Here is a 26095-nt window from a genome sequence, read left to right on the forward strand (position 1 = left end):
TACTCTACATTCCGACTCGATAGTACACTCACGCGAGTCCAAACCAACGCCTGAATCGTTCTGCACAATCTTCTTCACAGTCTGGTAGTCTCTGTGGCCCAGGCACCGATGCCACACGTGGATGCAGTTACTATAATGTCCGTTTACCGCAAACAGTGCTCGCTGTACACCAGGTTTCAGTTGATAAAAGTTACCACTACGAAGTCCCGTAATTAAAACTCTGCCATCTTTGTTTATTTGACAACCATCCTTATCGAAAATAACGCTGCATCCCTCATCACACAGTTTGCTCGTTGAGAGTAGGCTTCCCGTCAGCGCAGAAACGTGGTATACCTGCTTCAGCTTTACGACGACGTCTCCGCTTGTTGAATGAAATTTTGTGGAACCAAACCACGTTGCAGAGATCTTCTTCCCATCGGCCAGGTCGATCCTCGTGGTTGTCGGACTTAGGAGGTGGCACCTGGTCAAGGAACCACAACGTAGAACCACCTACCGGTACGGGTCCAGCAGTCAAATACACCTCATCCGCTTCTTATTTATCTCCTGCAACAACTAAATGCGCCTTCTGATTAGAAGATTTGTTCGCAGTTTTGATTTCTTCCGTCTTCTACGCTTGTCGATCGTATTCCAACTTGCGTTAGTCCCGCCGGAAATGCCCTTCCTTGCCACAATAGTGGCAACTCTTTTCGGGCTATTTTGGCTTCACTCCAACCTTGAACGCTTGCTCCGCATCTCCACACGAACTTCCTTCTTCTACGCGCTTTCTTCCTCTCGTCTAGCAGCTTCCCTTTGACGAACTTCAAATTCAAGTCGTCCTCTGGTCGGCTTTCCAAGACGTTCATCAACCCATCGTATGACTCGTGCAGGCTAGATAAAATAATTGCCAAAAGCCAATAATCCTTCAGTGGATCGCCCAGACGCGAAAGACGATTCGAGAGCTGAGATGCTCAGCCATATTCCCATGCTCCGGAAGCTGCATCCAGATAAAATGTCGCAAGACATGAATTTTTGGTGAAAGCCTCGAACGAGCGTGATGTTTTCGCAACGTCTCCCACGTTTCGCGTGCTGTTGTTATACAGATGACGTGGCAAATTTGGCTATCCTCAATGGACAATCCGATCAGAGCACGCGCCTTACCGTCGTTGGTAATCCAGGCAGCATCAGGCTCAGCGGGATTCTCCTTCTTGACAACGTCCTTCAATCCTTTCTTCAACAGCAATAGGTCGACACGAAATTTCCTGATTTCATAATTGAAATCGTTCAGCTTCGGCAACGAAAAATTTATATGCGCCACCCTCTTGCAATCAGACAAGGCATTCGCGAACACGGATACAACGCGATTTCGACCGAGTGAGTTCTATTGAGAATGATTTCTCATTTGAATGAGGGAGAACAATGACACATGGGTGATGGTTGCTCCGTACTGTCAGGTAGTCCAACTCAAGGTAGTTGGAGCGGTGGAAGGTGATATCACGACAAATCGAACACTGTAAATCGGAGAATACTTACATATCGAATTAGTTTTTTTATTGTAGCAATGATAAAATAAACCACCGTACAATTACGCCTTTTCACTAACTCTAGATTTGAACATTTTCTGCAAGTACTCGATCCGTTTCAACAGTTTGTCACTTGTGTTGAATTCATTATACGGAATAGACAGAACACAATAGCCTTTTTCTTCAAGTAAACGACAAGCAATAGCTTGAACACCACTCAGCGCTGGGTGCGGACCTTGACACATATCATGATAATCGTGTACCATGAGGGCCATCCTGAATTAGAAATTGAACATATTGTTATGCATAATAAAAAACTCTCAAAACAAACAAAAAATACCTTTTCGATCCCGGGTGTACCTTATCAACCGCCAGTGGTAAACATTTTGAATCTAGCACACATTCAGCATCTGTAAACGTTCAAAATAGAAAATCACTTTAATAATAAGTATTAACACTACTAAATGACAAAATCTTTTTAGCCATTGAATAATAAATAATAATTAAACATATAATATTTTATCATTTTTCTCAACATCTTGTTTTCTGGAGTTATTCGATTTGGCAATTGAAGCATCCATATGAAAAAAACGAAACAATAAAAATGTTAGTAGGATGGAAGCGAGCGGCAAATTACTAGAACACTGACAGTTGGATCCCAGTGAAAATATTATTTCTTTTAGAGCCCTCGCATACTACAGACTTTCTGTCAACCAACAGTTCGGTCGTGTCGGCCTTCTGGTGCAAAAACCGACCCAACTGAATCGGCGTAATGTGCGCACATGCATACCTCTCCGTACTGATTAAGAATCCGACCAAACTATAGACCGACAAAACAGTCTGCAGTCTGCGGGGGCTCTTAAGGTATCCAATTTGAAATGACGTTTGCAAATATTAAATAATAAAAACACAAAACTCAGTAATTATAAGAGTTCACTGTATTGTTGTGGCTCTTTATACCATGAATTCATGTATTTTTGACGATTTTGAAGTTTAGTTTTAAAGTGATCACGACGTGTTATCATTCGAATTTCATGTGGTAATCCGTTAAAGCGAGACGGTCCATAATACATGTTAGAATGCTATCATCCACCCAACACTACATCACTAATTTTATAACCACTCTGAGAATTGAACGATCCTGAGCACGAGAAGAGTTCAAAATTGGTAACGGCTGTGAGTGCCATGTATGTCTGTGGGTCGTTTAGTTTTGTTTTATTTTTTGTTGTGTATTCAAAGAAAGAAGCAATAGACAGGCAGAGTAGGAAGGAATGATTTGTCCAGACAGTCCAGTTCACGAGTCACCAATATTAATATTTGTACAGTTTCGTTATACTTTGGCTTTGGCTTTAATTTGATATGTCGATCATCTGTATCGGTTTAGTAGTTCAAAAGTTATACACTAGATCTCGACGTATCATGCAATTTTAAGACATTTGGTATCAACATTTTTTTTCCAAAACCCCGATATCCTGTACTCCTCCCTTGGGTGATTTTTTGATTTTCAAAAAACTCAAACTTTGACCGCTTTGCGCCACTTGAGCTTGAGCTTGAGCTTGGGTAGACTGTACAATTCGTAGTTGCTCTCCGTGATTGACCTGAACCTACCAAATTGCCCAAAGAACACACAGAATGACGCTTGGGACTAGCAAATCATTCTAGTTGTGCAATTTTCGGTAATTCGAGCTTTAAATGGTCAATAACGACGCCGGCCACGTCCTTACAATCACCAGGGGATGGGAAGGAATGTTAGTACGATATTCGCCGCCCGAAGGCCAGAAGGGTCGCCTCTCTAGCGTGGTTCCCTAACGTTTATCATAGAAGGGATAGTTGTTAGTGAGAATGGTTAAGAAAAATCAGGATTCACCGCGGTAAGTGATATGATTCTAAAAATGCGAACTCTCAACTATTCGGCGAAATGAGATTTGAAAAAAATATACATTCTTATCGGACCGGTCATGCATTTCGTTATTCTTCGTGCGTAGTACATAGATATTTTTCCTGACCTGAGAAGGTCATAAAAACAGATTTTGAGCAATGAAAACACTTGTATGTATTGACGTAGGACTACGTCTTTCATTTCTATACCGGGGTGTAAAATCAAAGTTTCGAAAACGAAAGCGTTACGCCGGAGACCGAGATTTTGAGCGTTAATAGCTCCTAAACAACTGAAGGAAATGGTATGATAAACACTTCATTCGAAAGATAAAATGTCTGCGCGTTATATACTTGTTACTTTTTGATCCTAAAACTTGTTTCAATAATCTAAAAATTGCCTTCAAAACAGGCTATTGAAATCACCAATCGGTATATAAGCGAGCGCCGCTCGGAAATCCACTCAGTTGTAATTGAACAGCGATGGGAGCATGTTGTCGCTGTTGTGGTGAAGCTCTTCGTTTATCATGAAAGCGCGGATGAACGGTGTCACCAAGAGCCTGTTTGTGCACCTTAGGCCATCAGGAGGAGAGTGATGCCACAAACGGTTCCCCGGGAAGAAATCGGAGCAGCCGCCACACACACACACATACACGCGCGGAACTCTTCGTTTGGATGCCATTCAGCATCGAGAAAATTCCGCAAAGATTCAATTGTTGCTGAAAAATAATCTGCCAGTTCCCCTGGGAATTGAAAAATACATTCATGTGAAAGAGTTTATTTTAATGTTTTCTATCATTTCCTCGCTAACAACTTGATGGAGCTGGATGTGCTATTCATCACTCCTCAAGCATTGTTCTCGAAGTTTTTTTTTTCTCTTCTCCCCAACGAGTTGGTTTTTTTTTCTCGTGTGTTCTGTGGTGAATTAGTGCCCAAAGTGCCCAAAGCAGCCAGAACCGAGGAAGCAGCGCCTCTGCAGTGGTCTGGATCGGCGTCTGTAGTGGATCAATAACCATAACGGCATCGTCAACACGTGGTTGACAACAATAACAACAATCAGTTGAGTACAACAATAACTTCTGCTATTGTGTTGTCTCCGTAGCGCGTGACTTTTGTGTCTCCCTTAATAGGGTAACAGAGCGCATATCGGAACAACAAATTTATGTGATTATTTTTATTTTATTTAAGTTTTTTTTTTTTTTACAAGTGAGATAAAAAAATTGTAAAGATAATAATCGTTCGTTCTAAGAATGGAGGAGGGTGGGGGTCTAGACATGGACATTTCAGACTCCCCCTCGCTTGCTCAAGCAGGGTGTAGTAAGTCCCTTAAACGGACTCCTATGCCCGAAGATTCTTCTTCTGGGGACGAGTCAACTCACACTACCAAGCCCCCCTCCAAAAAAAAGATTGCAAACCTTTCCCCTGATTCCTCCAATACTTCCACCCAATCATCGACATCCCTTCCCCCCTCTGATGTTACTGTCCCCACTCAAACCTTGTCCTCGAATTCCTCTCCTATTGTTTCCGCTCCCCGTGTCAGGGTTTATCCGGACGATGCGCCTGACGCTGGTCCTTGGGTTGTTTTTTTCCGGCCCAAACCTAATGGTAAAGCCTTGAGGGTCGTACAGATTATGACAGATCTGAAAAGATACACCTCTGTTTCGGAAATTTGCAAAGTAAGACCGAACAAACTGCGAGTTGTCGTGACTAACCGAAAGGACGCGAACGATATTGTTGCTGATAAGCATTTCATCCTCGAATATCGAGTTTTTATTCCCTCCCATAACGTAGAAATTGGGGGCGTTATATCTGAAACGGGTCTGACGTGCAAAACTATAGAAAGTATGGGAGTTGGCAGGTTCAAGAGGCTTCCTTCGATGGAAGTCAAAATCTTGGAATGTCGCCAACTTGGAAAAGTTACCCAGGAAGGAGTAGAAAAGAAATTTACGCCGTACGACTCGTTTCGAGTCACTTTTGCTGGTGCCGCCCTCCCTGACTACGTTATGGTGGACAAATTGAGGCTGCCGGTGCGACTCTTCGTGCCAAAGCCCATGACTTGCAATAAATGCAAGTCAGTTGGTCATACAGCAGCTTATTGCGCCAACAAGGAGCGCTGTGCCACATGCGGAGAGCAACATGAGGGGAAATCCTGCAGTGCGACTGAGCATAAGTGTCCATATTGCGGGGGATCCCCACACGTGCTCTCAGCTTGTGAAACTTACAAGAGTCGCTGGGATAAACAAAAGCGCTCTTTGAAGGAACGCTCGAAACGCACTTTCGCGGATATCTTAAAGGGCGCTTCCCCACTGGCTCAACAACAACCATTACCAACAAACAATGTCTTTGCTTCACTGCCAGTTGACGAATTGGAAGCGGATACAGCTAACGAGGGCACACCGTTTATTTTCAAAGGGAATTCCCGGCGCAAAAATGTGTCCACTCCCAAAGTTCAACGACAAGTCCCATCGGTGGTACCCCATGTTAGCTTGCCTAAAATATCGAGTGCAGCGGACAAGCAAAATCAGGTTCCTCCTGGCTTCCGTGGGAATAGTTCACCTTCGAACGACCCAGCACTCGAGGGGACATCAAAAACCCCAACTGTCCCTTTTTTTGCGTCCAGCTCAACTTCCCAATCGGGATTTATAAAGTTGACTGACCTTGTGGATCAAATCTTCACGTGTTTTAATGTTTCCGATTCCATCAGAACCATTGTCATCTCAATGCTTCCAGTACTAAAGACAATTTTGCAACAATTGATGCAAACATGGCCCCTCCTTGCAATGATTATCTCTCTTGATGTCTAATTTGAATAGAGAGGTCGGAGATATCACTGTTTTACAGTGGAATTGTCGTAGTCTTATCCCTAAATTGGATGCATTCAAATTTTTAATTCATAAGTTCAATTGTGATGTTTTTGCTCTGTCCGAAACTTGGCTTTCTTCGCGAGATGATCTCTCTTTCCACGATTTTAATATTATACGCTTGGACCGTGATGACAGATACGGAGGGGTGCTATTGGGGATCAATAAGTGCCACTCATTTTTCCGAATTGACCTTCCACCTATTGGAGGGATCGAAGCTGTTGCTTGTCATGCAAACATTAAAGGCAAAGACCTCTGTATTGTCAGCTTGTATTGGCCTCCGAGAGCTGCGGTTAGCCGCAAACAACTTGTTGACATGTGCTCTCTCCTTCCTGAGCCACGATTGATCTTGGGAGACTTCAACTCTCACGGAACTGCCTGGGGGGAACAGTACGACGACAATCGTTCATTGTTGATATATGACCTTTGTAACAGCTTCAATATGACCGTTTTGAACACTGGGGAAACAACACGTGTGCCTAAACCTCCTGCTAACCCAAGTGCTCTTGACCTCTCGCTTTGCTCGAATTCACTATCGTTAGATTGCAAGTGGAATGTAATCCAGGATCCCAACGGTAGTGATCACTTGCCAATCAAAATTTCCATCACCATTGGGTCGAATTCTTCTGAATCTATAAACATGGCATATGACCTCACAAGACACATTGACTGGAAAAAATATGCGGACGCGATTACTCTAGCCATCAATTCCAGAGATGGTTTACCTCCATTGGAGGAGTATAACTTCCTTTCTCGTTTGATCCATGACAGCGCGGTTCGCGCTCAAACGAAACCCATCCCAGGTTCCACCATTCACCGAAGGCCTCCCAATCCATGGTGGGATAGCCAATGTTCAAAGCTTTATGTAGAAAAATCGAATGCATTTAAAGCTTTTCGGAAACGAGGAACCATTGACAATTTTCAAACGTATTTAGACCTTGAAAATCAATTTAAAAACTTGATCAAAGGTAAAAAACGTGCTTATTGGCGAAATTTCGTGGGAGGTTTGTCACGAGAAACGTCAATGAAAAAATTATGGAAAGTGGCTCGAAACATGAGAAATCGCTCTTCATCGAATGAAAGCGAGGAACATTCACATCGATGGATTTTTAATTTTGCGCGAAAGGTTTGTCCCGATTTCGCTCCCGTGCAAAGAATTGTTCGAGATATACCACAAGATAGGTGCGATCTTGATTCCGAGTTTTCGATGGTAGAATTCTCTCTTGCTCTCCTTTCAAGTAACAATTCGGCTCCAGGATCGGATAGAATTAAGTTCAACTTGTTAAAAAACCTCCCCGATGTGGCCAAACATCGCTTGTTGAATTTATTCAATAAGTTTCTGGAGCATAATGTTGTTCCGGATGATTGGAGACAAGTACGAGTTATAGCTATTCAAAAACCCGGAAAACCCGCGTCCGACTTCAATTCGTACCGCCCAATAGCAATGCTGTCTTGTATACGGAAATTGTTGGAGAAAATGATCTTGTTTCGCCTTGATCGTTGGGTTGAAACGAATGCCTTACTCTCAGATACACAATATGGGTTCCGCAGGGGCAAGGGGACGAATGATTGTCTTGCGTTGCTTTCTTCAGAAATTCAAATGGCTTACGCCGAAAAAAAACAAATGGCTTCAGTATTCTTGGACATAAAGGGGGCCTTTGATTCTGTTTCAATAGAGGTTTTGTCAGACAAATTACACTCTCGGGGTCTGCCGCCTCTATTGAATAATATGTTATATAACTTGCTTTGTGAGAAACATTTGAACTTTTCTCACGGAGATTCGGCAGTAAGTCGGTTCTCTTACATGGGCCTCCCCCAGGGCTCATGTTTAAGCCCCCTTTTGTACAACTTCTATGTAAGCGACATCGACAATTGCCTTACACAAAATTGCAGCCTAAGACAACTTGCAGATGATGGAGTGGTGTCTGTCGTAGGATCAAACGAATCCGACCTGCAAGGACCCTTACAAGATACTTTGAACAATTTTTCAACCTGGGCCATTGGGCTAGGGATCGAATTCTCCACGGAGAAAACAGAGATGGTGGTTTTTTCTAGGAAGCATAGACCAGCAAAACCAAAGCTTCAACTTTTGGGTAAGCCGATCACTCATGCTATGTCATTCAAGTATCTTGGGGTCTGGTTCGACTCCAAATGTACTTGGGGGGTCCATATTAGGTATCTGAGTAAAAAATGTCAACAAAGAATAAACTTTCTCCGTACAATTACCGGCACCTGGTGGGGAGCCCATCCCGAAGATCTTATAATGTTGTATCGAACAACTATTCTCTCAGTGATGGAGTATGGCAGTTTCTGTTTTCAATCAGCTGCCAAAACACACCTCATTAAACTCGAGCGAATTCAGTATCTTTGTCTCCGTATTGCGTTGGGATGTATGCCCTCAACGCATACCATGAGTCTCGAGGTTTTGGCAGGCCTACTCCCACTAAAAGATCGCTTCAATTTATTATCTCTTCGGTTCCTCATCCGGTGTAAGGTTATGAACCCATTGGTGATCGGGAATTTTGAGCAGCTGATCGAGCTAAATTTTCACTCCGGATTCATGAGTTCATATCATGAATTCATCTCCATGCAGGTTGATCCTTCTTCGTATATTCCCAACCGTGTTTGTTTCCCTGACTACATCAATTCCTCTGTGCATTTTGATCTGTCCATGAAGCAAGATATCCATGGATATTCAGATTACCAACGATCGAGGATCGCTCCAACGATCTTCGATGAAAAATATAGGGGTATCAATTGTGATAATATGTACTTTACTGATGGGTCCACTATAAATGAGTCCACAGGATTTGGAGTGTTCAACGAAATTTTTAGCACCTCCCACAGTCTTCAGAATCCTTGCTCAGTGTATATTGCTGAATTGGCAGCGATATACTGGGCGCTGGACAGCGTCGCCTCACGACCTGTTGAACACTATTACATTGTAACGGCTCTGTCGAAGCTATCCGTTCAGTGAGGTCGGAAAAGCACTCGCCGTACTTCCTTGAGAGAATACGAGAAATTTTGAGTGCTTTATCCAGACGCTGTTATGTCATTACCTTTGTCTGGGTCCCTTCACATTGCTCAATTCCGGGTAATGAGAGGGCTGACTCATTAGCAAAGGTAGGTGCGATTGAAGGCGACATTTACCAGCGTCAAATCGCCTTCAATGAATTTTTTTCTTTAGTCCGTAAAAATACCATCGCTAACTGGCAACGCAAATGGAACGAAGATGAATTGGGCCGGTGGTTTCACTCGATTATCCCTAAGGTTAGCCTCAAACCGTGGTTCAAAAGTCTGGACTTGAGTCGGGACTTTATTCGCACCTTCTCCCGACTCATGTCCAATCACTGTTCGTTAGATGCGCTTCTCTTTCGTTTCAATCTTTCCAGCAACAATCTCTGCGTCTGTGGTCAAGGTTATCACGACATCGAGCATGTTGTTTGGTCGTGCGAGATGTATCTTGTCGCCAGATCGAATTTAGAAAACTCCCTTCGGGCCCGAGGAAGACAGCCCAATGTGCCGGTGAGAGATGTGTTGGCTCGGTTAGACCTTGATTACATGACCCAAATATATGTTTTCCTTAAAGCTATCGATCTTCGTGTGTGATTGTACCTATGTCCTTATACCCTCCTTTTCATCCATTGCGAGCGATTGGCCCCCATGGTATAAACAGTAAAATAAGTTGAAATGTAAATATACAATAGATTTAAGAATCGAGTGTGATCATCAACATTGTAACAATTCCCTTATATCCCATCCCTTTCCTGAAAGATGTCACCCTCTAAACTCGAGTAAACCGCGAGTAATCGGTTTTCCACCTTACTAACCATAGTGTTAGGAAAATTATTTATGTATAGTTTTAAAACATATACTTAAGAATTCGGCTCCTTTAAACTAATGTAACTGAGCCTGTAAAAATAAACGATTTATATAAAAAAAAAAAAAAATGTTTTCTATCCATGTAACACTGCGACCAAATATTTTTCAATTAAGTGCTATTAACAGGTGGTTATCGAGTTAGCATTAACCACTGGTGGGCTTCGAGTATCGAGGAAAATCTGGAAAGAACTAATCGTTGCTGAAAAATACTCTGCCAGTTCCCCTGGGAATTGAAAAATACATTGATGCGAAATGTTGTCTAATGTTTTCTATCCATATAACACTGCAACCAAATACATTTGGTTTTGTGATTTTCCAATCAATCGCAATTAACAGGAATGCTTTTGAAAATTATTCTTCCCCATCAGTAGAAAATTTTCGTATCCAATATTGTATGCGCGCGCAACGGAAAATGTTTTGCATCGCGAAAAACATATAATTTTCAATCGATTATTGCTCAGTCGCCGAAAGTTTCAAACTCAGAGAGTTCATTCCCCTCTAGTTTGCCTTCCAAATTGCCATCGTAAACCACACCTTCTCTCGATTCAATCACGCACAAAAAGCATACTTAAGCGATTTTCTGGTGGTGAAACGTAATCATTTTTCGTGAGGACATCGACAAGACAACATCGTTATTGAACGAGCTGAACTAGCGAAACGAGCGGAACGAGCTGGACGAGCTGGACGAGCTGGACGGCGAGGGATCGAGCGATTCATCACCTGGCCTAACCTGACCTGACACGCATTCAATTTGTTTGGAACTGTGAGGGAGCGCAGAAAATCCGATTTATCAGAAGAAGAAAAGACGACCGAGAGAGTATCAGCACCGAGAAACGATTCCATTTGAGATATCGAAGCAGCCGCCACACACACATATATATATACGTGCGGAACTTCTTTCGTTTAAATTCCATCCAGCATCGAGAAGATTACGGAAAGATATTATCGTTGCTGAAAAATAATCTGCCAGTTACCCTGGGAATTGAAAAATACATTCATGCGAAAGAGTTTTTTAAAAATGCTTTTTAACATACAGGGTGGGCCATTTAAAGTGGAAGCATCTGGCAAACCCATAACTTTTGACAGAGATGTCAGATTAACAAATGTCATACCGCGTTGGAAGCGTCATTTCAGTACAATTTTAACCATAGAACAATACACACCTAAACAACGCGCTGAAATTGTTCAGCTGTACATTCAAAATAACTTCTCAATTGTGGCTTTTGGCAAAAAATCATAATGTCTGATGAGGCGCATTTCAACTTGAATGGAGGAGTGAATAAACAAAATTGTCGGTTTTATGCTACTGAAAACCCTCAATTCATCGAAACGCAACCTCTTTACGCCCAAAAAGTTACTGTGTGGTGTGGCATTTATGCCGATAAAGTCATCGGCCCGTACTTCTTTGAAAACGAAAATGGAGCAACGGTAACCGTGAATGGGGAGCGTTATCGGACAATGATAACCGATTTTTTATTGCCATTTGTTCGTGAAAATGAATTGGACAATTACTGGTTCCAACAGGACGGCGCTACATGCCATACAGCGGCTGCCACGACCAAATTATTGCGCGAAATGTTCCCCGGAAGATTAATATCGAAAAACGGCGATTATGACTGGCCACCGAGATCACCTGATTTGACGCCTCCTGACTTTTTTTTATGGGGATATTTAAAATCCAAGGTATACACTGGTAAACCAAGGACCCTGGCTGCGCTGAAAGACAATATCCGACAAGAAATTGCTGCCATATCGACCGAAATTTTGGGCAAAGTGATGGAAAATGCCGAAAAAAGGGCACATTTTGCGGTCAAGGCCAGAGGCGGTCATTTACGAGATATCATAATCAAAAAGTAGTTAGAACAAATCTCCTTGGACCAAAATAAATGAATTTAAAAAAAAAATTAAAATTCCACTTCTTTACTTTGCTATTGCAAAAACAAATCCTTCCACTTTAAATGGCCCACCCTGTATAACGCTGCGACCAAATACATTTGGTTTTGTGATTTTTCAATCAAGTGCAATTAACAGATGCTTTCTTTCTTTCTTCGTTTTTAAGAGGCTTTAAACTTTGCAGTTCATTCGCCTCTATAACAGATGCTTACATATGACATATAACACTGCGACCAAATACATTTGGTTCTGTGATTTTTCAATGAAGTGCAATTAACAGGTGCTTATTGAGTTAGAATTAACCACTGATGGGCTTCTAGTATCGGAGAGAGTCTGAGAAGATGTTATTGTCGCTGAAAAATAATCTGCCAGTTCCCCTGGGAATTGAAAAATACATTCATGCGAAAGAGTTTATTTTAATGTTTCCTATCATATAACGCTGCGACCAAATACATTTGGTTTTGTGATTTTTCAATCAAGTGCAATTAGCAGGAAAGCTTCTGAAGTTTATTCTTCCCCATCAGTAGGATATGTTTGTTCCCAATATTGGATGCGCGCGCAACGGAAAATGTTTCGCATCGCGAAAAACATAATTCTCAATCGATTATTGCTCAATCGCTGAAAGTTTCAAACTCAGAGAGTTCATTCCCCTCTAGTTTGCCTTCCAAGTTGTCATCGTAAACAACACCTTCTTTCTATTCAATCACGGACAAAAAGCATACTTAAGCGATTCTGGTGGTGAAACGGAATCATTTTTCGTGAGGACATCGACAAGACAACATCGTTACTGAACGAGTTGAACGAGCTGGATGGTGAGGGATCAAGGGATTCATTACCTGGCCTGACCTAACCTGAAACGCATTCAGTTTGTTTGGGACTGTGGCAGAGCGCAGAAAATCCGATCCATCAGAAAGAGAAGAGAAGACGACCGAGAGAATACCAGCATCGAAAATTGGTTCCGCTTGAGACATCACACACACATACACGCGCGCAACTCTTTACGTTTGCTGGTTATCCAGAAGAATCCGGAAAGAAGTCGTCGTTGCTGCAAAATAATCCCCTTGGAATTGAAAATTACATTCAAGCAAAAGAGTTTATTTTAACGTTTTCTATCCATATAATACTGCGACCAAATACAATTGGTTTTGTGATTTTGTGATTAACAGGTCTACTATATCAACTTATCGAGTTAGCATTAACCACTGGTGGTGGACTGCGGGAAGAATACGGAAAGATATGGCTGCTGCAAAATGATCTGCCAGTTCCCCTTGGCATTGAAAATAACATGCAAGCGAAAGAGTTTATTTTAATGTTTTCTAACCATATAACACTGTGACCAATTACATTTGGTTCTGTGATTTTTCAATCAAGTGCAATTAGCAGGAAAGCTTCTGAAGATTATTCTTCCCCATCAGTAGGATATTTTCGTATCCAATATTGGATGCATAAAACATTGTACCTCCAACGTAAAGCTCTCGTTTTCGAAGTCACCCAAATATTCATTTATTCATTCATTCAGAATGGATTCAGATTCGACTTCAAACAAATGATCACTAAATCAACGATAGTCCTACGTCACCGTTGCGGTTATACCATAGATATAACCCACTTCCTGTTTTTTTCCTAAGTTGTAGCCCTGACTCAGACCCAATCGATGCAGGATCAGATATCGATAGTTTAGATAGTTAAATAAGTAATTTAAATATTTTAGATAGTTCAATAAATTAATTAGGATGCATACAAAAGATCAATATATTCATAACAATATGTGCATAAAGGTTGGGTTAACATAACATGTTTAGGGTTTATTTAATGGTTTAATCGTTGTAATGGTCGTTGAACCGACTGCTTCTACTGGGTTATACTGGCAGTTTTGACATTTGTTTACTATTGCTATCGCGTAATATGTACGAAGAATTCGTATTGCAAAAATTTACTAAATGTTGATATTTACCAAAAAGCTCGTCATATATACCAACTTTTCGGGAGAGTGTATGATCTGTTTACACAAACGAAAGCGTGAAGTGTAAACCAGAATAACATCGGTGGATGAACTCGGTGTATTCATAATTAATTCTAGCAAATGTTTACAGTGGCGTGCAATCCGGAATAAGGTTGTATTCACTCTACATTGTTTTCACGTGTAGTGTATTCGGGAATAAAGCCCTTTGTTTGTCAGATAATTCATTAAAAATTACTTTAACAGGAATCAGCGCATTATTAGGATTTTTTTTTTGAACATAATCTAGAAGCAGATATTATAGATCCTGTTTTTAACTGCACACCCAAATACTCAATTGTTTTGTCAATTCTACTGGGTTATACTGGCAGTAAAAAATATTAGCAGTATTTTCATCACGTGTTACAGGAATTTCCATGAAAACAGCTTTCCTCATTCATCGCTCTACTTTTTTTATCCGTAATTACTTCCAGTTTATGAACAGTCTCGGTCAATAATGATTGCGACTTTTTTAGATTGAGAATTTCAAGCTTCATCTCTTCATTCTCATGTTTTAATTTATTTACATCATCGGCAATAAAATTAAACTTAGCCGACAAAAACTCCTGGGATTTTTCTTTGGCTGTAGTTACCTGTTTCACCTTTGATCGAATATTATGCATTTCAATAGTTACTGTATTCTTAATAGTCGTCTTTAATTCCGTCGTGAGCGTTGTGATTAATGATTGTTTGTTGGTTGACATCTCGACTATGCGTTGATAAATTTTCGCACAGTCGGGAGTACAAAAAAGTCACAGAAGGGTTGTGTCCGAGATACGACCGCGTAGTTGACGTAGGATTCCGTTAGGCTATCTGTTGATTTTGGATATTTTTGAAAAATTACGTCATTAAACTCTTTGATAATGATTCAGTGGCCCTGAAAAGGGCAATTTTGTTTGGTTGTTGGGTATTGTTTGTTCACTCCACCAATGTTTACCGAGTGATGATGACAAAATTATGGTAAATAGTCGTTGGGTGGAGCGTATCAGATAGAAGATGCCGAAGAGGAATGAGATATGATGAAAACCGCCCTCTGTGACCTTAGATGAGATGCCTCCTGTGTTATGTATGGATGAATTAAAGAAAAAAAATCACCTATGTAATATAAGATAATTACCGATACCGAACACAATTATCAATTTTTTTAATTATCTTTACCGATACCGAACACAATTATCAATTTTTCTCATCAGTAAAAATATGTGACTTTAATATAGGGAAAACATATTTGAAATGGAAAAGGTAACTCTGATTTATAATTTTTACTTTCTTTTCACTAACTTTTCTTGGGTGAAAATGAACACAACAAAACAGATAGCTTAAATCACACGACCCGTTCTCGAGCGGGAACACACTTTGGTTTTCATTTATGAAAATTGAAATGAATCGTTTCATATATCGAGTCATTTTTAACACAACTGCTACCATATACAATTTTACAACCAACCAAGCAACCAACATCAAAGTTTCAAATTTAAATTCTATTTACTAGAATTAATCGTATCACTCACCCTTCTTGCAATATAAGATGCCCCCGACTTGCATAAATTTGCGATGCCGATTTCCCTCGGACACCTTGGTTTTAATGTCTCTGTTAGGGAACACATTTCGGTGGGAACAAAAGCTCCCCCTACTTTCATGTATTTGTAATGCCGATTTCCCCCAGGCAGCTTGGTTTTGATGTCTCTGTTAGGGAACCGCCGCATGTGCCGTCAATTTAGACCAATTATAAGTGGATATTTCCGTTAGGATAGGGGTTGAGATTTTTCAATTGTTTGATAGTTAGTTTCATGACATATATTATTTTATTCAATATTAAAAATTGTTATGGAATGCCGAAATCGCTTGACGCAAAAATATCATCAATCCATCATAAAATGATTGAGCAATAAGCGTTTGAAATTGGACAATTTCACGATGTGCTCGATTTTCGATTTTCAATTTGTACCCCAATATGTTCCCGAAAGACGTAATCCTACGTCAAAAAAAAAAGGTTTCTCACGCACACGGCGACCAGCGTTTCCGATATAGTTTTTGAACTCAAGATGCGCACAAGAAAAACAATACAAACACGTAACGATTCCTTTCGGATCCTTTTTTTCGCAAAATGACACAGATGTTTTCGTCGTCCATATTAGATAAAAAGGCCAAGAATAGTTAGGCAATACAAATCAAGAGGGAAAAGAACAATCACAATTTATTTGGTTCAATGAGTTGATCTTTTGCACACAAGAAAGTACGCTTACTAGCGGGCCAGAATCCAATGAACATAAAAAGGACAGCTCCTACCTCGTGTAAACACTTGCAGACAATCTACACACTAAAGCGTCGTTCACAAACTCTACCGAGCGACCGCATCAGCTATCAGTTCTTCTTTCCTTGTCAAATGATTATATACCAAAGTTAGCAAGATTGCATACAATCTTTTAGATGTATAGTTGCATGCGGCTAAGCATGATTTTTTGTCAATATAAATGTTACGTATTTTGGGATAGCGGAAGTGTAAAAGACATACATATACGAAAATATTTTACTACTTTTATTGAATTAATATTTTAGATAAAGCGGAAAATAACTTATATCAATCACGATATAGAAAACCGTTTGTAACTTCATTCGGTTTTTCTTACAACTGCAGGCAGTGGCGCCAGAACGATTTTAGGATTATCTAACAACTGTTTGCATATACAACATTTTTTACCTTCTTTCTTATTGAAAGAACGGAGACGTATCTGTTCGGAGAGAGATAATTTAGAATGTGATTCACCGGTAGTTGCGTGTGGCGCTAGACGGTATAGCTGTAGAAACTTATTGAGATTTATGTGCAACGTCGACACTGTAGTTCCCATGGCCTTACGAGTATCTTTAGTAGTTTGCACGTATCGTTCGGCTTGGCCGTTTGTTGCGGGGTGATAAGGAGCCGTTAACTCGTAAAATTTGACTCAATTTTTCTGTAAAAACTCTTTAAACTCCGCTGCAGTGAATTGGGGGCCATTGTCCGACACAGCAGTTACTGGTACTCCATATCTCGAAAACAACTCATCCATGATACTAATCGTTGCTGCTGTCGTGGTGGTATTGGTGACCTTCACCTCCAACCTTTTACTATACGCGTCTACTATAATCAGCAACATTGAGCCTGACACCGGACCCGCATAATCTATATGTATTCTTTCCCAGAAGCCTCTGGGATACTGCCAGTGGTGCTCACTAAACTTCGAGGGAGCGTGTGCTTAACGAGCACACTCAGGGCACGGTTTTGCTGTGTTTTCGATGTCTGCATCTATTCCTGGCCAATAAACAAACGAGCGAGCAAGGCCCTTCATTTTCACAATTCCAATATGCTCTATGTTCGAACACTAAACAACCTGCAGCCAGCGAATATTTCACTTCCGGAGCTTTATAGCCAAATCGTGACAAATCAGAACCGGCTTCCAAAAGTTGAATGATTTTACCAAGAATAGGATCATTGCGTGTCTCTCGAGCGATGTGATCTGTGCGTATGTGTAGTTGTGCAATTTGACGAAGAGCAAAGACATCGAACTCGTCTTCACCGATATCTCTTCCCTCACGAAGCGAAAGTTCGTTTGCTTCTTCCTTTGTTTGTTGCTCGTGTGATACGAGAACAGTAGTCTGCATTTACGTTCTCCTTAGTTGATTTATACACAACGTCGTAATTGAAATGTGCCAAATAATCAGCATAATTGGCCATTCTACTGATACACAAATTTTGTAGATACTAGTGAATTTATCGGATCAGTTTTCGAGAACAGCTCGTTTAGATTTGCCACTTCCATGAATTGCGAATTCCATTCTCTTTCAAAAAGAACGTCATAGTCCCCGGACACAACGTACAAGTTCAGTTTGCGTGTAGTTGCTCCGACGCTGACATTAACTGGAAGAAGACCCATGCACATAATTTTGTGTCCGGTGTAACTGAAGAATTGCCGATCTGTGCCCTTTAATGTAAACGTGGGTTTGATCGTTCGCAGCTTTTTCTCGCTGATGATGCCGCACGGGGCTCCGATATCACCCTCAATTTCCAGGAGGCGACCGTCTATTTTGACACTGATTACCTTTTTCTGGCACGCAGCGACTGGATGAATTTTGCTCAACCGCATTACTTATTCGCGTTGACGTCGAAATGGTGTCGACATCTAGATACGACATTAGTTTGCCTGAGGCCAACTATTCTCTATCAGATTAGTCGGTTCTAAGACAGTTTTAATTTGTTAAAATGTGTATGAATTTTTTTTCTTTGCGTTATTTGCCTACTAGAAATACGTTGTTCTGACCTCAGTTTAAATTATTTTCTATGAATTTTCAGATATTCTCACCAAAACTTACCATTATAATATAACATTATCTTTAGATACAGTTTTTGTGTGATATGTTTTCACTACTTGCAAGCAAAAGTGATTTTCATTTACATAGAGTACTAAATTGATTTGGAAAAACTAATTTTCATTCATACTTTTGATGTTAAAAGCGTGTTCATTTCTTCTGCAAACCCATATTATCATGCCTACTCCCCCATTTCGTAATGCGAAGCTCAATGCCGTCAACGCGGATAGCGAATTCGTTTTGACGTAGGACTACGTCTTTCATTTCTATACCGGGGTGTTAAACCAAAGTTTCGAGAACGAAAGCGTTACGCTGGAGACCGAGATTTTGAGCGTTAATAGCTCTTAAACAACTGAATGAAATGGTATGATAAACACTTCATTTGAAAGATAAAATGCCTACGCGTCATATACTTGTTACTTTTTCATCCAAAAACTTGTTTCAATAGTGTTAAAATTGCTTTCAAAACAGGCTATTGAAATCAAAAATCGGTATATAAGCGAGCGCCGCTCGTAAACCCACTCAGTTATGATTGAACAGCGATTGGAGCATGTTGTCGCTGTTGTTGTGAAGCTAATTTCGTTTATCATGAATGCGCTGATGAACGGTGTCACCAAGAGCCTGTTTGTGCACCTAAGGCCAAAAAGGAGAGTGATGCCACGGTTCCGCTTGAAACATCGGAGCAGCCGCCACACACACACACACACACACATACACGCGCGGAATTCTCGTTGCTATCATCGTTGCTGAAAAATAATCTGCCAGTTCCCCTGGGAATTGAAAAATACATTCATGCGAAAGAGTTTATTTTAATGTTTTCTATCCATATAACACTGCAATCAAATACATTTGGTTTTGTTATTTTTCAATCAATCGCAATTAACAGGAAAGCTTCTGAATATTTTTTCCCCATCAGTGGAAATTTTCGTATCCAATATTGGATGCATAACATGAAAAACGGAAAATGTTTCACATCGCGAAAATCAAGTCATTTTCGAGCGATTATTTGCTTTCTACTCATATAATGCTTCGACCAAATACATTTCGTTTTGGATTTTTTCAATCAAGTGCGATCAACGTAAGACCACGTCTTTCGGCAATTAATTAGAGGTGCAATGAATCTTTAGGAATTCCCGCTCTACGCGCACTGGCAAACAATGTTTACTCAACAATTTCTCAAACTAGAAATGGGTGTTGTGAGAGAGGATTAGCGAACGCGAAAACGACAAACGGGAGAAAGATACGTTTGGAGGTTGAAGGAAATTGGCAGAAAACTTCTTCATTCTTCATTCAAATAATGTGATTCATAGCACATCGTTTTGCCAGAAAGAGATTATTAATGCTCAAAGGAGGAATCGAGTCCTCCGAGGAAATTACCCAGCGCAAATTAGAGTCGACTATCGATTGCGGCATTCGTACACAAATAAATTTATAATGCAGTTTCACCAAAGTGATTTCTTCGGATATATTCACTACATCATGTCATGTATTTCATATTCTTCATAAGGAAATCCATATCCATGGCACCTATCGGTAACGAATTATTATCGAAACCACGATTTTCGCTAAATGCTCCTTTCAGTTCGGCCTGTAAAAAACTTTTCTGTACTCTAATCCATCAAATTTGGAGCCCTGAAAAGGGCCGTTGATTATATGCTAAGCTAATATAGCACGCTCTCCTCGGATACGATGGGCCAGCTGGATGTCCTTGGGCATGATGTGACGCGTTTTGCATGGATAGCACACAAATTGGTATCTTCTAATAAGCCTCCTGCAGCGTCATAACCGCGGAACTTTGGAAGCGCAAGTCGGTTTTGAAGTCCTGAGCAATTCCACGATCCAAAAGCTGCAAAGGTAGCTTGCGGATCAGCAATTCGGTCGACTTCTGATAGCGATGAATTTTACGCAAAGTTCCCGGTCGATAGCGATGTGGCTTCTCCACCTATCCTGCTACTGGTGCGCTTATCCGAACTGACTTCGTGTGCCTTACCACCGAATGACTAACGAGCTGTCTGTCTGTCTTTCGCAGACAGCTCGTTAGTCTTTCGGTGGTAAGGCACCACGAAAGCAGCTCGGATAAGCGCATCAGCCGCAGGAAGCGTGAAGAAGCCACATCGCTATCGACCGGGAACTGCGCATGAAATTCGTCGCTATCAGAAGTCGACCGAATTGCTGATCCGCAAGCTACCTTTGCAGCATTTGGTTCGTGGAATTGCTCAGGACTTCAAAACCGACTTGCGCTTCCAAAGTTCCGCGGTTATGACGCTGCAGGAGGCTTATTAGAAGATACCAATTTGTGTGCTATCCATGCAAAACGCGTCACATCATGCCCAAGGACATCCAGCTGGCCCATCGTATCCGAGGAGAGCGTGCTATATTAGCTTAGCATATAATCAACAGCCCTTTTCAAGGCTCCAAATTTGATGGATTAGAGTTCAGAAAAGTTTTTTACAGGCCGAACTGAAAGGAGCATTTAGCGAAAATCGTGGTGTCGATGATAATTCGATACCGATAGGTGCCATGGATATGGATTTCATAATGAAAAATATGAAATATATGACATGATGTAGTGAATATATCCCCATATCGAAGAAATCACTTTGATGAAACTGTTTACCGTTTGTCGTTTTTAATTGTTGGGAAAGGGCATTATTTCTGCTGACTAAATTCCAAGAAAAAATCCATTCCTTCTTTAAGCGTGATTCATTCTGCTTCGGATCAACAGAACAGTATGATAATCATTTCATACAAAAGATAAAATGTCCAAGAGTTATATGATTGCTATTTATTGAGTCGAAAAATTGTTTCAATAGCTTAATGATAGCTTCGAAAACAGGTTATTGAAATCATTCGTATCCGTATGTAGCGCGCCCACTTGGAAACCCATTAATCTTATTGGAATGTGAGATGGGGAAGCTCATACTTACGTCTATGCATTATGCTGTACACTACAGACTTTTTTTCTCCGTACTGATTAAGAAGCCGACCGAACTATCGGTCGACAAGTCAGTCTGCAGTCGGCGGGGGCTCTTAATTTCGTTTTTGCAGGCCGAACCGAAAAAATTTCAGTCGAGTTAACTCTTTTATACAGTAATGCTTTTGAATCCGGACACTTTGCATTACATTCAATATCATACCACAGCCATAACATTTTTTTCATATTGAATTTATGCGATAATAGTTGCTAATATAGTTACTGATAGTTTCTTGATAGTTACTTATCAATCGCATTAATTCAACATGCAGAAAATGTTGTGGCTGCGGTATGGTATTAAATGTAACGCAAAGTGTCCGGATTCAAATACATTACTGTATACTTACTTCGATGTTATTCGTTTCTCTCTCAGGGTAAGCAACGAATATAATAAGGGTGGGGTTTAGATTTTATACTTTTATGGTTTATAAAATGACGCTTCCTTTGCTTTCGTTCATTTCTTACTCTACTCTCGCACCGTGACGACTCGTTTGTTTGGGACCAAGCAGATAGCTAGTTAGTCTTTCAGTGGTAAGGCACACGAAAGCAGCTCGGATAAGCACACCAGCCGCAGGATAGGTGAAGAAGCCACATCGCTATCGACCGGGAACTTTGCGTGAAATTCATCGCTATCGGAAGTCGACCGAATTGCTGATCCGCAAGTTACCTTTGCAGCTTTTGGATCGTGGAATTGCTCAGGACTTCAAAACCGACTTGCGCTTCCAAAGTTTCGCGGTTATGACGCTGCAGGAGGCTTATTCGAAGATACAAATTTGTGTGCTATCCACGCAAAACGCGTCACATCATGCCCAAGGACATTCAGCTGGCCCATCGAATCCAAGGAGAGGGTGCTATATTAGCTTAGCATATAATCATCGGCCCTTTTCAGGGCTCCAAATTTGATGGATTAGAGTTTAGAAAAGTTTTTTGCAGGCCAAACTGAAACGAGAATTTTCGTTTGGATGCCATACAGCATCGAGAAAATTCCGGAAAGATCTAATCGTTGCTGAAAAATAATCTGCCAGTTCCCTGGGAATTGAAGAATACATCCATGCGAAAGAGTTTATTTTAATGTTTTCTAATCATATGGCGAACACAGCGACCAAATACATTTGATTTCGTAATTTTTCAATCAAGTGTAATTAGCTGGAAAGCTTCTGAAGATTATTCTTTCCCATCAGTAGGATATTTTCGTATCCAATATTGGATGCATAACATGAAAAACGGAAAATGTTTCGTATCGCGAAAATTATATAATTTTCAATCGATTATTGCTCAGTCGCCGAAATTTTCATACTCAGAGAGTTCATTCTCCTCTAGTTTGCCTTCCAAATTGCCATCGTAATCCACACCTTCTCTCGATTCAATCACGCACGAAAAGCATACTGAAATGATATTCTGGTGGTGAAACCGATTCATTTTTCGTGAGGCGTCGTGCACAAATTACGTAACGCGATAAGGGGGGAGGGGGTAGATGTTGCGTTACTTTCTGTTTATTAGAGATAGGAAATTGCGTTACGAAAGGGGGGGGGGGAGAGTTGGTTCAAAATTCGGATTTTTAGCGTTACGTAATTTGTGCACGACGCCTGAGGACATCGACAAGACAACATCGTTACTGAACGAGCTGAACGGCGAGGGATCGAGGGATTCATTACCTGGCCTGACCTGACCTGAAATGCAATCAGTTTGTTTTAACTGTGAGGGAGCGCAGAAAAGCCAATGCTGATACTCTCGTGACCAAGAGAGTATCAGCATCGAAATACGGTTCCTCGGGAAGACATAGAAGCAGCCGCCACACACACACATACACGCGCGCAACTCTTTTCGTTTGCTGGTTATCGAGAGGAAACCTGGAAAAAAATGATCGTTGCTGAAAAATAATCTGCCAGTTCCCCTTGGAATTGAAAATTACATTCAAGCGAGTTTATTTTAATGTTTTCTATCCATATAATACTGCGACCACATACATTTGGTTTTGTGATTTGTCAATCAAGTGCAGTTAGCAGGAAAGCTTCTGAAGATTATTCTTCAGAACAAGGTTTTTTGTATCCAATATTGGATGCATAAAACCTTGAGTCTCCAACGTAACACTCTCGTTTTTGAAGTCACCCAAATATTTATTTATTCATTCATTCAGGATGGATTTAGATTTAGATTCAACTTCAAACAAATGATCTCTAAATCAACGATAGTCCTACGTCACCCTTGCGGTTATACAATAGATATAACCCACTTCCTGTTTTTGTTCAGTTTCAACCCCAGTGCCGCACTAACTGCTGTCAAAACGTTTTTTTATTCACTCAGTTTCGCACTCAGTGTCGCACTAGTTCGCCCCGAAAGCTGTTAGTTTCGCACTGAGATGTTTCACGGGTTGGCACTCGGGTTCACCAATACAACTATACTGAACTGTCAAGTTCCGAATATTGTTTTGGAAAATCTAAAAATAAAGACTATGAAAATGGAAAACCTGCTGCTTTTGCTTTTGTATTATTGGAATCGTAGTCCAATTCGGATTCTGATTTTGAAGAGTAGAGTAGACGGCATTAAGCTACGTGTGCTTTCATTGGGAGGTGAAAATAATGATGGATATTCAGGTGGAATAAATTTCAAAATCAAAATTATGAATGAAAATTTACTTTAACGTATCGAATATTTATTTTATGTGATTAAATAAAAGTTTTTTTCCGATATCGCAGAATATTGAACGAAAACTGTGTCTAATGATGGTTTTATATTATAATAGTAATTATTTGTGGAACAAACAGGAAATGCATCGACAAATGGTTAAGTGAGTGTCAGAACTACATGTGTTAGGTAATCAAACAATATTAAGTAAAAATTTTCATTCGAACTTTTATATGTTTACACTGCACTTGGCCCTTCTAATCTGATGGAGAACAATTTACCTCCCTAGCACTAATATCACCACCAGACGTCGACACTGTACATTTGCCGTCGTAAATATAAACAAATCAGACTATATAACGCACACCAACAAACCACCGCATTCGTGAAACTGAAAACGTTTTTTTATTACAGAGTCAGTTTGGCACTGACTCAGTTTTAAAAACGAATTCGCTATTAGTCGACTTCTTCAGAAAGCTTCTCCAATTGCACTTGATACATGGTGTGATCATGTGATTGATATTTACCGGACCTACAAGCTTTGGCAATGTGCCCTTTTTTCTCACAGGTAAAACAAGTTACATTGAGGAACTTACACTGACTTCGTGTATGTTGACCACCACAGCCACTGCATACTCTAGAGTCGTATGTTGGTTTCCCACTACCCTTGTATAGGTGTGACGAAGATACGTCATTTGGATTTCCCTTCCGTGTCTTCGTCGACTTTAACCGCAAGCGTTTTCAAATTGCAACAGGAGCCTATGGTTATAGTCGTTGCGTAGGAACATTTCAGTTAGGAAAAAAATGAGTGGGTTATATCTATGATATAACCGCAAGGTTCACGTGGAACTACCTTAGCTTAGCAATCATTCGTTTGTATTGATTAAATTCTTGATTGAATGAAACAGTTTCCAAATTCAATTGAGTTCAATATATTTGCTCTGTGAGTGAAAAAAATGAACAAATGCCGTGTAAAGTCAATTCATTTATTGTGATTGATTGTTCATCGTTACAAGTAAATTTAATGACGGACCTTTTACGTTTGGTATGATGACTAGAACAAAATATATGTACGGAAGAATTATCAAACGATTGATGAACCAGCCTAAGGCTGAAAATCTTTCCAATAAAGACAAAAAAAAATTATCAAACGATTATTTTATTTTACATTTCCCTCTGAAGTTTACATCCCAAAATTTTATTTTACATTTCCCTCTGAAGTTTACATCCCAAAAGTGTACATACTTCTCGAATCTCGAATTTGCTTGAAACTGGGAAGTTCATTCGCTTCTAGTGGCTGCACGATTTTCCCAGGTTCCTAAGTTTAGAAGATCATGTTAGGACATACATATTCCACTCTGCACAAAGGCAAGCGAGGACAAAAGTACTCGCAGTTTGCATTTATTTGCAGAGCCGATTTCCCCACCTCGGTTTTTGAAGTCTGTGTTAGGGAAACACATTTCAATCGGAACAAAAATACCCCCGATTTGTATGAATTCGCAATGCCGATTTCCCCACGCTTCATGGATTTGAAGTCTGTGTTAGGGAAACACATTCCAGTCGGAACAAAAATACCCCCGACTTGCATGAATTTGAAACCGATTTCTCCAGGCACCTTGGTTTAGAAATCTCTATTAGGGAACACATTTCGGTGGGAACAAAAGCTCCCCCTACTTTCGTGTGTTCTTTTTCTTCTTTTTGACTTTAAGAGGGTTTAAACTTTTCAGTTCACTCGCCTCTAGGCTCTTTCGTGTGTTTGCAATGCCGATTTCGCTGCTTGGTTTTAAAGTCTGTGTTAGGAAACATTTTTCGATGAGAACAAAAGTCCCCCTACTTTCATGAATTTGCAATGCCGATTTCCCCAAGGCTGCTTGGTTTTGATGGCTGTGTTAGGGAAACCGTAAATCGGGCCAATCAAAACGATGCAGTTAGGGCGTTTAGATAACGCCTAATATTTTACAGTTATTCAATTGTTTATCTAATGAAAAACAACATTTTGTTAGTTGCGATAGATGCGTAGAAATATTCCCTATCAAGTGATGCAAACATCTCTCCTATCCAGTACGAAATGTTCGAGCTATAAGCATTCGAAATCTTTCATTTTTTCCTGCATGTTCTGTGTTTAGGTTTTCATTTTACTCTT

At 40.4% G+C, this 26095-nt stretch overlaps 1 protein-coding gene across 2 annotated transcripts in view; it reads right to left on the reverse strand.

Moving 5' to 3' along the window:
• Positions 1–1502: 1502 nt before the first annotated feature.
• The window catches only part of LOC129762666 (FAST kinase domain-containing protein 4), a 29893-nt gene continuing 5300 nt past the window's right edge, over positions 1503–26095 (reverse strand). For both annotated transcript variants that reach the window (XM_055761147.1, XM_055761146.1), the window contains exons 5-6: positions 1840–1909; positions 1503–1775 (exon numbers count right to left, since the gene is read on the reverse strand). In XM_055761147.1, coding sequence (XP_055617122.1) covers positions 1562–1775; positions 1840–1909 — 284 coding nt within the window. In that variant the 3' untranslated portion in view covers positions 1503–1561. The remainder of the gene's footprint in view (positions 1776–1839; positions 1910–26095) is intronic.

Source organism: Toxorhynchites rutilus, chromosome 1 (assembly GCF_029784135.1).
Source record: "Toxorhynchites rutilus septentrionalis strain SRP chromosome 1, ASM2978413v1, whole genome shotgun sequence".
Classification (NCBI taxonomy): Eukaryota; Metazoa; Arthropoda; class Insecta; order Diptera; family Culicidae; genus Toxorhynchites; species Toxorhynchites rutilus.